The 11,565-nt window shown below is 40.3% G+C and overlaps 1 protein-coding gene, 1 long non-coding RNA gene and 1 other non-coding gene across 3 annotated transcripts; 1 reads left to right on the top strand and 2 right to left on the bottom strand.

Annotated features, from left to right (window-relative positions):
* Positions 1-30: 30 nt before the first annotated feature.
* prkab2 (protein kinase, AMP-activated, beta 2 non-catalytic subunit) lies at positions 31-5,767 on the bottom strand. The gene is made up of 8 exons (XM_028428221.1): positions 5,679-5,767; positions 4,591-4,773; positions 4,336-4,493; positions 4,129-4,222; positions 3,863-3,977; positions 3,630-3,763; positions 3,459-3,527; positions 31-2,299 (listed from the first exon to the last, which is right to left on the bottom strand). The coding sequence occupies exons 2-8, from the start codon at positions 4,747-4,749 to the stop codon at positions 2,222-2,224; spliced, it is 807 nt and encodes a 268-aa protein (XP_028284022.1). The 5' UTR covers positions 4,750-4,773; positions 5,679-5,767; the 3' UTR covers positions 31-2,221.
* Positions 2,473-2,545, bottom strand: trnar-acg (transfer RNA arginine (anticodon ACG)). The gene has a single exon. It is a non-coding gene; the product is annotated as a tRNA-Arg (tRNA).
* Positions 5,768-6,379: 612 nt separating the features above from the next.
* Positions 6,380-8,583, top strand: LOC114450300 (uncharacterized). The gene is made up of 4 exons (XR_003672071.1): positions 6,380-6,452; positions 6,544-6,604; positions 7,790-7,868; positions 8,502-8,583. It is a non-coding gene; the product is annotated as an uncharacterized LOC114450300 (long non-coding RNA).
* Positions 8,584-11,565: the final 2,982 nt, after the last annotated feature.

Genomic DNA, 11,565 nt, shown 5'->3' with positions numbered 1-11,565 from the left:
AAACACTGAAAAAACTACAGATGGACAAGATGTAGGACTGGTGTGTCCGTTCTTTATTTGCAAACAAGTAAAACCTTGTACAGTGGATCTCACACTGCTTCTGCAAAGCATTTTAACACATAAAATTCAAGTTTTGGGTTTAGCCTTTAAAACTGTCTTTAATCTTAAAAACTCTGGACAAAACTTCACAGCAACATTCACAAAATACTTTCAGAGCATTTAGTTGAACACCAACAGGATTCATGAAAGCCCCTTTTTTTAAAAGTCTGCTGAGTGTATCACCTCTGTGTATGTATATATACTGTAAAAGCAGACAATTCAGCAGCACAACTTGCAAGGGACAAAAATGACTTAAAGCCACCATACCAAACAAAAGCACAGATTAGCTTATGAACACACACACACATGAGCAAACCTTATACAACATTTAAATTCATGGCAACTATTTATCCATATAGCCCTGTAAAGATCACTTTTTAAAGCAGTGTGCGACCAATTAGCTTAGAAGATCATATATCCATGTGTTACAACAACAACAGCTTGCTTGAGTTACAGCTAAATATGATGGGTGACGGCATTCACATACATAGGTCTGGTGGTTGTGCAGTGATTGCTTATATTAGTGGTTCAAACACAGTGTGACAGCATCATTACTGTCCAGGTGGTGACCAGCTTCTTCTGTATCTTGGGGAAAAGGCAGTACTCTGAGGGTGTCAAATCAAGTAAATGGGGCAGGTCATGGCTGAGTTCAATCACTGCTGTGCGATCCATCTCCATCTACCTTAGCCTACGCATATTTTGCCACCCTTTCAAGAAATTCAAGCAAGTCCAGTAGCTTTTAGACACTTGTGAATGTGGAGCACACTGTAATTGTGTCCATATCCTCATATGCTGCAGGCATTTAATACAAAAAGCAGCACATTAAAACTGTTACTGGGTCTACAGGCCTCTGTGAACAATTACACATGTAACAGATACACATGGTACATTTCTCTTTGATAAATAAAACTCAATACACACATATATAAAGCACAGCAAGTTCATTCAATCTAAAATCACAAAAAAAAAGTTATCAGATCCTGTAGTCCAGAGAGCTACAGTAATAGAGTTGTCTGCTGCATAGTTAAAAGCTTACAACACTCCTGTTAACACAACAGTAAAGCGCTCACAGACTAACATCAAGGCAACAGCAGAACTAAACACAATTTTGATTACTGTTTTCGACTAACGTCATGCTTCTGGCTTTACCAAAAGTTTTTTTTGTTTGTTTTTTACAGCACATTATTGCACTTCAAGTTCAAGCAATTCCAAGTCTGGTGCTCTTGTCAGCACCATAATGCTCTCTACAGGCCAGATACTGTCACTTTGCATGCACTTAAATCAAATAATATCATAGTTTCCATTGGCCTGGATATTATCTTGACTTTTGTAGAGTTTTGTAGAGCTATCAGCCTTGTCCCCATGTGGTACTCAAAAATGGATACAACTGAAGATCCTTACCAGAAACCATAACCCGACATTTACCAAAATAAACAGAACTTATTGTGAGCGATTTCATGCAAGCACTGTTTCTTACCAAACCACACTTGGCGGCCGTACCACTGTGCCGAACGCAGCATGCATCTACCCGGGACAACAGGTCTGTGACAGTGTGACTGGATGTAAGCAATAAAGGCCTCTTCGATTAAGCTGTCACGTTTGCATGGGCAGCTGTACATGCCTCTAAAATTCAGCAACTCACACTGGAACACACAGCACTGCAGGCCACAGGACAATTATGAATGTTTGATTTTGGAGAGAAGTGAATGAGTTAAAGGAGAATATAATAATAATACTTCCCATGAAACAATCATCCATAGATCCATGTATATGTACCCAAAGAATCTCTTTTTATAAACTACCTTGAGGTGCAGCAAACGCTAAAAAACACACAGTGATTTAGTCAGTCTCTTCTCTGTCTGTAGCTGTTACAGGTAAAAGCCACAGTATGGTTGTTGTCTCTCTTTCTGGCCCACACACACACTTTGCTACTTTTGTTTAGAGCCCTATGTAGACAGAAGTGTAACCTCTTTGAAACCCCACAGCCACTGGCCTTCAGCTCATCTTTAAACGTGTTTCAGTGCAACATTCGGCTAAATGTGATGACACACAAACAACAACAAAAAAGACAGCAGAATACAAACATGCTGCTAAAAGCACTGTGGAGCACCGAAGATGAGGTTTAGATTGGTTTGTAAAGCAGAGAGGTGACGTATTTCTTCTTGTATCTGTGCGTCGCACTCAGCACCATTACTCCATCCTGCACAGGCAGACAAAACAACACTGCTATGAGGCACCCAAAGAGCAAGGGAAAACAAAGATGGCTGGTATTGTATGCTCCACCTAGGGTTCTTGCAGGTTTTAGTAAGTTAAATTTAAGACCTTTTTAAGACTCCCTTTGTACAGCAGTAGGTAACAAAACACAAAAACATTCGAGCCAGCCAGGAGTCGAACCTAGAATCTTCTGATCCGTAGTCAGACGCGTTATCCATTGCGCCACTGGCCCTATGAGGAACAGCTTTCTTTTCACAAACGGCAGGAATGACAGGAATGCCCCCCTCCCTTCCAATAAGCGGGGGAGGAGAACTACCGCTGCTCGCGGCCTATTGTACTCATTAGGTTACTCCTTATGTGCCCTGTGAAAGCTTAACATCTTTGGCCCCGTTCACACTGGAGAAAGTCATTCCAGCTAGAGTAGGATTGAGCCCAGACAGCCTTTAAACTGGATGCGTTCAGACCTATTTTCAAATCTGGCTAGCACACAGTTGTGTCCGCACTCAATCCGGCTTCATCCAGCGTGTTTGCTGTTCTCCAAACCACTAGGTGGCGCCTCGTAATATGGCTGATAATGTGACAAGCAGGATTCGCTAGCCACATTTGCGTTCACACCTGAGCCACATTTGAGCCAATCCTGCTAGATCCACCTCTCGAGGGTGGATCTAGCCGGCTTGAAATCAAACTGGATTCAGCTGGATTGGAGGTGTTCACACTCGGAAAAAAACACATCTGGATTGATCCGGATGCGGCCAAATCCTGCTTAAGCCACATTTTTTCCCCAGTGTGAATGGGGCCTTTGTGTGTTGTGTTTTCTTCAGTTCCTACACATCATATGTGGGGGATTTGGAATAGGATCAATGAATCAATGATGATCAATGGTTTACAACAAGCTTGCTGGTTGCAAGGAACCGCTTGCAACACTTCTCAGGAATGAACAAAAGCAAAAAAAAATACAAAATTAAGACTTGACAAGATTAAATTTAAGACCTTCGGGTGAAAATCTGGTCGAGACTTTTTAAGGCCTTAAAAAGTTTTAAATTTTAGACATTTTTAGACTTTTTATGACCCTGCAAGAACCCTGGCTCCACCTACTGATCACATATGAAGATTATGAGAATGATTTCTGCTGCTGGTCAACCTACCTTTATTGAAAGTGCATAAAGGTGATTTAGCATGACGTGGTTGGGTTCGGGCAGCAGAGCAGGGTCACACTGAGAACAGGGAGAAAACCACAGATAGAGAACACAGTAAGTAACAACAACAATCGCAAGAGTCCAAGAAAAGCACAAGCATAAATGGAGATTTGCACTGACTGATATATTGGTGTCTTTGTTAAGAATGACTTGAAGCAGGTGAGGTGGGAGTATTGGTGGAGCTTTGAAGTGCTCTTCAGGTCTGAAAACATACTGCTCCTGCCCATATGGACCTGGAGGAGAGCTGGACAGATCTGTGGAGACACTGTCTCAGTTACAATACTAATAAAATACTATTTTTATGAACTGTAGACACTCAGTTAATGAGCTAAAATCAGACAGAACAGTCTGACCTGACGTGTCCGAGCACTCCAAAGAATCGACCTGCAGGGCGTCAAACACCTCAAAGTCTGACTTCTTCACCTGGATCAGGTTATTGATGGTGCCAAGCTGGCTGGTTACCACTGGCTGCAAGCAAACAAGAGATTTACATAGTAATTACATTTGTAAAACGCACATAATTAACACATAGGAGAAGTTGAGATCTAGGATTCCAGTCCTTTCATGTTTATATAATCTTTAATATATAACAAGATATAGAATATGAGGTGTGCTCTACCTCTGATGGATCATGCATCCACTGCCCATCCACAAAAAACTTGTACTGGTGCTCTCCTTCTGGCAAGTCCAGAATAGCTACAAAGTCATTATGGCTTTGGTGAGAAGAAGAAAAAGAGAATTAGTGCAAAAGCAGAAAAAAAGTCATAAATACAAGTTAATGATTATGAACATGTATTTACACTTGATACAAAATGATTATTTTTACCTCTTATTTAGTGGTATCTTTGTATTCCAATTATTGAATGAACCAGCTATGTAGACCTCTTTCCCCCCTCCAGCCCAGCGAATCACAGTGGGCCGAGCCTGAGGACCAGTTTTAACTAGGTCATCCATATCAGGAGTAAATTCTTTCTCTCCCGTTGCCTAAAACCAACAAATATCCAAATCAAAACAAGTTTTAAATTATGCTTTGAAATCAGGTTCTTTATTTTAATAATAATCAGTATTTGTGTATATAAACCTTGGATTCGGGTCCATGCGTGTTGAAGATGTTAGGGTCATCCGTGCTGTCTACCATCTTGTTACTGGGTTCTTGGTCTTTGTGACTCCCGCTGCTGTCTGAGCGATGGGCCTTGCCTCCATGGCGATCTCCAGACACCCTGTCACTTGTGTTGCCCATAATGTCTCACTCTTTATAGTACAACTGGAATAAAAGGACAATTTATTATGTGCTTGTGTTATCATGTTTTCATTTCAGGTTTTGCTTTAAAAGTGGTGCAAAGCTGATAAAGAGTAACCACAATGTCACTGATGATAAGGCAGCATAAAGCCTGCTCTGCTGCTTTATTGTATTGACTTTCTTCAGTAGCTGCACCCGGTGAAACTGATAACAAGTAAAGTCAATGGAAGGATTAGTTACAGGCTTAGATTACCTCTAGTTTTTATTCTAGTTTGACCAGAATTATGCCATAACAATACAATGTAAGGTTAGGTTATATCCAAACGTCATAGAGATAGCAGCACCAATACACACAGTGAAAGTTACATGAAGGAGCCAGTATACTGTGGTAAACAACATGATAGGGCAGACTAAACAGCTTCCCAGAGAGGCTAAACGGCTTAGACAGATAAAGGAAGGTATGACTGTATTCTGACTGTAAACCTGAACTTACCAGAACAGATCCGAATACAACACCTGCTTAAGGTCAATACAATCATCTTGTCAGACTTAACGTACAACACAACCTTAAGTTAACTTCCACTAGCTACTATTAGCTACTTCAATATCAACAAGTTTTAACATATATATTTGGACGACAGACAAATTAATCGCCATTAATGAACAAACAAAGTTGTGAACAGTCATAGCTGTTAGCTATCACGGTCTTCACGCTGACGGTTCAGCTGTGCCCACCTCAGGTCACTCTGACAGGAGAATATTTTTAGCTGCTGCTGCTGCAGACAGTTTAAGTTAGCTAGCTGCTAGCTGACCCTGTCCACAAACTAGTAAAGTGCTCATCTTACTTAAGATGTCCGTTCTGATTATTACAACGCGACAATAAAATAAAGTTATTCGCCACAAAGTCACAATAGAGATTAGAAACTCACCGACAACAACTGACTGTTCGGCTGTAGCTTGTTTTGACGAAGGGCCCTCCTCTTTACAACTACTGCAGCTCTGCTGCCCCAACTACGGCGAGCGAAGAGGACAAACTTCGCTGTTTGTTTGTATTGTTCTCATCTTGCATTCATTTTAATTTAATGTGATTTATTTATATTAAATTTAAATTCATAGTAAAATGTTAGGTTTTAATTTTATCTGATTAAATGTTTTTTTTATCATTATGTTTGCATCTTATTTTTCTGCCTAGTGCAACTGATGGTGGGATCAATAACTTGATTTATTTAGCATTTTATTTTTTATTAATGTCCCACACTTCATGTCAGTCCTGGAATCTCCAGAGTCGATATTTGATGCGCGCAAACTAAGCGAGCTAAGCAACACACACACAGACACACACACTGGTGTACTCTACATACCCAAAAATCTGACTCCGTGATTAAGATTAAGATTAAGATTAAGAATACCTTTATTAGTCCCGCGATGAGGAAATTGCGATCTCATGTTTTATGTATTCATCCATTTAAGCCGCTTTAAAACCTGTGGGTAGTCACAGGCTCTCTGCCTCGCACCTCTCTTCGCAGTTCGCAGAGTTTTTGTTTTGTTTATTTTGTTTATTGCATTAAGCATGAATCGGAGCTGAAAAACGTCGGTGACGTCATCACGTTGGGTACGTTAGTGCCGATAAGACGCCTTTAAACGTGCTCACAGTTCGGTAGCGGCTTTTCAAAGTGGAGCTGGCAGTGTCTCTGGTGTTCGCGGTAAGTCTCTCTAACTTTTGATATTTACTTGGGACACAGATGTTTGGTTTCCAGGAGCTTCACACATCTCTGCGGGGTTTCTCTACCACAGGTGGAGACATGAGACCCGTTTGGACACGGTCCAAACTCTGGAAGCCGGAACTCACTTAAAGGTTAGTGGTGTCGCTGCAAGCTACCCGCTCAGCTCGTCTTAATTGTTGTCAGGTGTATTAGCTTGTTAGGCTCATTTTTACCCCGTGCCATGAGTGTTGGCCTGTTCCTGGTGTTTATACCTTTTATATACTGCAGCGTTTTAATAAAGTTGGCAGGGTGAAGGTACACAGCAGTGTTAAAACAGCAACAGGAGGTGTATTATCCTGGTTCACAGTCAGTTTATATTCACTTAATATTCCAGTTTTTGTGTTTTCCACCAGCCTCGGTTGATGCCTTGAATTGTTAGCTACGTTAGCCGCTAATGCTAATTAGCACAGCTTAATTGTTGTCAGGTGTGTTAGCTTGTTAGGCTAATTTTAACCATGTACCATGGATGTTGGCCTGTTCCTGGCATTTATACTGTGATATGCCGCCATGCTTTAATAAGGTTGGCAGGTTTAACATGCATTAAACGGGGTGAAGCTGCACAGGTCCATGAAGCCCACAGGGCCCAATTATTAATCTCATATTCTAGTTTTTGTTTATCAATGATAATTAAAGAAATTAGGATTTAAGCCTCAACACTGAAACTCTGATCCACTAGTTAAAGGGTAATGTAAGTTTTTTTTTTTTTTTTTTTTTTTTTTCCCCATTTTTTTCCCAAATTGATAAAACTGAGCTGGCTGCTTCGTTTGTGTATAAGTCTCATTTCAAGCCATTTAATTGTGCACACGGTTTATGATGAGAGGTCACAGACTACAGGATTTGTCACATGGCAAAGTGCCAACCCTTTACAAACACACCAGCTGGTGGCAGTAATGTGTCGATGTGTTTGCGAACTGCCAACAAACTTGCAGAAGAAAAAAAACGTCAGGTAGAAAAAAGTCGATCATTGTTTTGATATTCCTGCTACTTCCCGCCATCTTCTCACACTACTCAACTTTATCCAGACTCAGCCTGAGAAATTCAAACATGTTTGAGTGCAACTAAGGTTGGGTCTGATTCCCCTCACACTAACAGATTGTGGTGCCCGACATATGGTGACTGTACACAACTAGTGCAGACTTTGCCTGACAGGGAATTGTGGGTAAAATCGTGTAGTGTGTCCCCAGTTTAAGACTCTAATACTTTACATTTAACTAGTAGGAAGAAGTTTTGATTTCCACGAGCTTCAGACTTAACAGGCTTTTCTCTCATTCTCTCAGGACATCAGACACGGGAGCTCCATGGTGCTCGAGACGTTTGGACACTGTCCAAACCCTGAAGGGGAGCTCTCACCTAAAGGTTAGTCATGCACTAATTGCAAGTGATGTTAGCCACTAATGCTAATTAATGTTGTCAGGTGTGTTTTTAGGCTAATATTAAAAATTAATTGAAAAATAAAACACTTACTTTAAAATCTTATAATATCCATCAAATGACAATCTTCAGCTTTCTTTCGTCATGTCATTCTTTATTTTTTTTGGACTGCATACAGTAGGGTTGGGAGGTATCCAAATTTTACCCCGGTATACAAAAATACTGTAACCTGGGTTTTTTTAAAAATCTTTTTTTTTTTTTTTTTTTTTAAACCCCTTCTGGTCAAAATGTCCAGTAAAAATAGTCCCTACAATTCGAGTTTTGAATCGAATAAATTACAAGTGAGGACAGGGCCGCTGCAACTATAGCTTCTTCTAAGGGACCAGGTCACATGTGCGACTATAGCAATCTCTCTCTCTCGTGCGCTTCTCTGTGCTGTCATGTAAGGACGTCACATTCATAAAGTTTATCAAATGTATCCAGAAGTAAAATATATTATACTACTGAAAATTCAACAAGTCATCAAATACACAATGTTTAATATATTTATTATATATTTCTGTGGTGCTTCATATTTCTGTAGATAATAAAAGCTTTTTTGTTTTGTGTTGTTTTTAGGCTGATCTCCAAGCAAGCAAATCAACAACCAGTAAGACAGAAGTGTTCTATATTATCTAACTCTTGGTTTTTCTTGGCTGCCACGCCAATTCTTTTCTTTTCAATAATTTCTCTTTCTCTAATTTCCTCATTTATGATCTTGATTGTCTTATTTGTGAATAAAATCATCCTAAAAATGTGTCAATTCTTTGAATATTTTAACTTATAGTAGCAGTTTAAGTATTAGATTTTTTTTAATGATTTGCATCATTCAATTCAAGTGGAAGATTATTTTGGTGACCTACAGAAGATGGCTGCCATTTTGAGATCCGTCCTGCCTTCATTCATCAGTCCAGTGTGGTCACCATTTGCGTAAATTATTGCGTCGACTAGGTCAAGTGTAGGTGTACATTTATCTGCCTGAAGATCTTCAACAAGTAAGTCTTTTTTTTATTATTCTGGCTGGTGTGGGTGGGGGGGTTTATGGCCACCGTGCCATGCTTGAGCTTTCGGCCCGTGTGCAATTCGTCTCTATCCCTTTTTCTCTCCATCTCTCCTGCTCGCATTATGATAGGGCATTAGTCCGTCCGATTTATATATTTTAGTATAGTCCATTGTACTGTACTTTTGTGCATAGGAATTTTCATTTCCACAAAAGGTGAGTGTCATGTGTGACACTCATCTTTTGGTGGTGGTGGGGGTCAATATGGCCACCCCCCACAATGACTATCAACTGTTCAAAAAAAAACCTCAGATCACACGTGTTCGTCATTATGCGCTTCCACACATGCACTCATTATTTTAAACCCCAGTGTAGTTCCCTAGCGGAGCTGGGGCATAACACATTAGTGTTCTTAAATATAAGGAGCTCTAAACAAATGTTCATTAATCTTTTACTGGGGGCCCATTTCACAAAGCAGGTTTGGTAGTTTTTAGGTTCAGTATATCATACTTGACCTCCTCACAAACTTCAACATAACTGCAGTTTGCTGAACCTTCTTCATGAAATGGGCCCTGATCTCTTGCTGTCCTCCCTCTGTCTGTCACGGCCTCTGTGACTGTTTCTGCCTTTTTTTTTTTTCTCGCTTTTCCTGCTCACATACTCACACAAACCTTGTAAAGTTATCTTTGAGAGCACGATGTTGTGTAGTTTAAATCTCTGTGAACTAAACTACCCAAATTGGTTGTCATCGATAGCTGCACAAGAAGCCCCTCTCCTACAAACACTCACACACCCTCACATCCACATCATCTAACATAATGACATGTATTTCTCGTAGGGAATCTCCGAAAGGTAAGACCAAGTTTTTTTTTTTCTCCCATGACTGCCGTGTCAGTGATGATAAAACTGATCTGTGTTAGAGAATAACTCTTATGTTTACTCTGACGAATTTGACTAGACGATTTTGAAGCGATATTTCATTTTAATCATTTAATGATGAATTTGACTGGCGGCGAAGGCATGAAGAAGAGAAGATGGCTTTCAAGATCCAAAAGTTTGTAAATGTGAAACCTAGAACTTCAATGTATTCACTTCGAAGTACCTGGTAACATGTGCATCTTGTGTCTGAGATGAGGCCGTGATGTCTGGATCTTCTGGAGTCGTTCCTGCATTCAGAGGAGGATGAAGAACTGGTGAGTAAACTAAGATTGGCTGAATTACTTGGTGTACAAGCTGACCAGTTAAACCTGATGTTTGTATGTTGTCCCTTTTCTTTGTTTTTCAGTCATTCAGCTCCAACAGCGGACACCCGCTCAGACTGGTGCAGTGACCTATAAGGGTAAGTTTAATAATATGAATTTCCTCCCACTGTGCTGCCCTCGGGCCACTGGAGGCACTGACTGTATGCACTTTGTGGAGAGTCTGGAGAAACGGTGTACAGAACAATTTATTCATACAAATCTGAACAAGGAGCTTAACAGTGTAGTTTATTGTTGAATGTAGCAAAAAGTTTTGAGAGTTGACCTTCAACAGGCAGTTTGGGTTTGTCTGTCTGTGCTTTCACTAAAGAGCTTCTTTGTCATTCTTTGTTACAGATGAGCTGGTTCTCCAACGAACAACATGGATGCTGACTGTGGAGGAGTCATCTACATCAAAGTTGCTGCTACATTTAAATGTATGTAATGCTGTCATCAAGAGTTTGGTAAATGTAAGTGACTCAAAACAGAGCTGAAATGTTCATGTTAATGTCTCTGTAACATGCAACACAATAACAAGAATACAACATGCTGTAGTCTTATATAAGGTAATGACAAACAACACACAGTCTGGGTCTAACTCCTGCAGGAAGAAATGCGACAGGTAGGCTTTATTGTAAAAAGGGGGCATAGGTTTTAAACAGAGTTAACAAGACCCAAATGAAAACAGGAGGAGCTTCTCCCTGTTGATGTCAGACAGTGATCATGGTCATCCTGTGGAGGTGAGTAGGGCGACCAGCTTCAGACCATCAAGGTTTGCATGCACACATTATGACACAATAACAATGCATTGATCACTGTAGTGTTTGAAAGGATTAATTTCGGACTGACTGTGATGCAAGAGACAAACAAGGACACCGACTGGTGAGTGACTGTAACACTCAGGGCTTGATGGCTGCATGCTTTTGTCTCTGTTTGTGTGTAACTGTCTCATGGTCACCCTGTTTCTTCTGTTTTACTGTGAAAATGTTTTTATCATCAGACCTCTTAAAATTGGTGTCTGTCAAAGGGTTTGTGGGGGTTTCTGCTTCTTTGTCTGTGACTCCTGGTGTGTTCTATTTAAAAACTGAAACGCTTGCAATAAGTATATAAATTTTAAAGATGTTTACAAAATGAAAAGTAGGAGGAGCTTCTTGCGATTGATATCGGACAGTGATCATCCTGCTCCTGTGGAGGTGAGTAGAGCTACCAGCTTCAGGTGGCCATCAGGGGTTGTTATGCACACATGATGGTAACAATTCACTGATTGATGTAGTGTTTGAAAGAATTTATTGCAGATTGACTGTCATGGAAGAGATGAACTAAGACGCTGTGACTGGTGTGAGTGACGGCTGCTGTGTCAGACGGTGAGTAACAGTTACACTCAAATGAACATAGTAAAACTGCT

Source organism: Parambassis ranga, chromosome 17 (assembly GCF_900634625.1).
Source record: "Parambassis ranga chromosome 17, fParRan2.1, whole genome shotgun sequence".
NCBI lineage: Eukaryota > Metazoa > Chordata > Actinopteri > Ambassidae > Parambassis > Parambassis ranga.
This window is presented reverse-complemented; position numbering and strand designations above follow the sequence as displayed.

Excerpts from the sequence above, each read along its gene's own strand:
- prkab2 (XM_028428221.1), bottom strand. The coding sequence starts at position 4,749 with ATGGGCAACACAAGTGACAGGGTGTCTGGAGATCGCCATGGAGGCAAG. Across the intron at positions 3,978-4,128 it reads GGATGCATGATCCATCAGAG|CCAGTGGTAACCAGCCAGCT; the intron begins GTAGAGCACACC and ends GTTTGCTTGCAG. Across the intron at positions 3,764-3,862 it reads GGAGTGCTCGGACACGTCAG|ATCTGTCCAGCTCTCCTCCA; the intron begins GTCAGACTGTTC and ends GTGTCTCCACAG.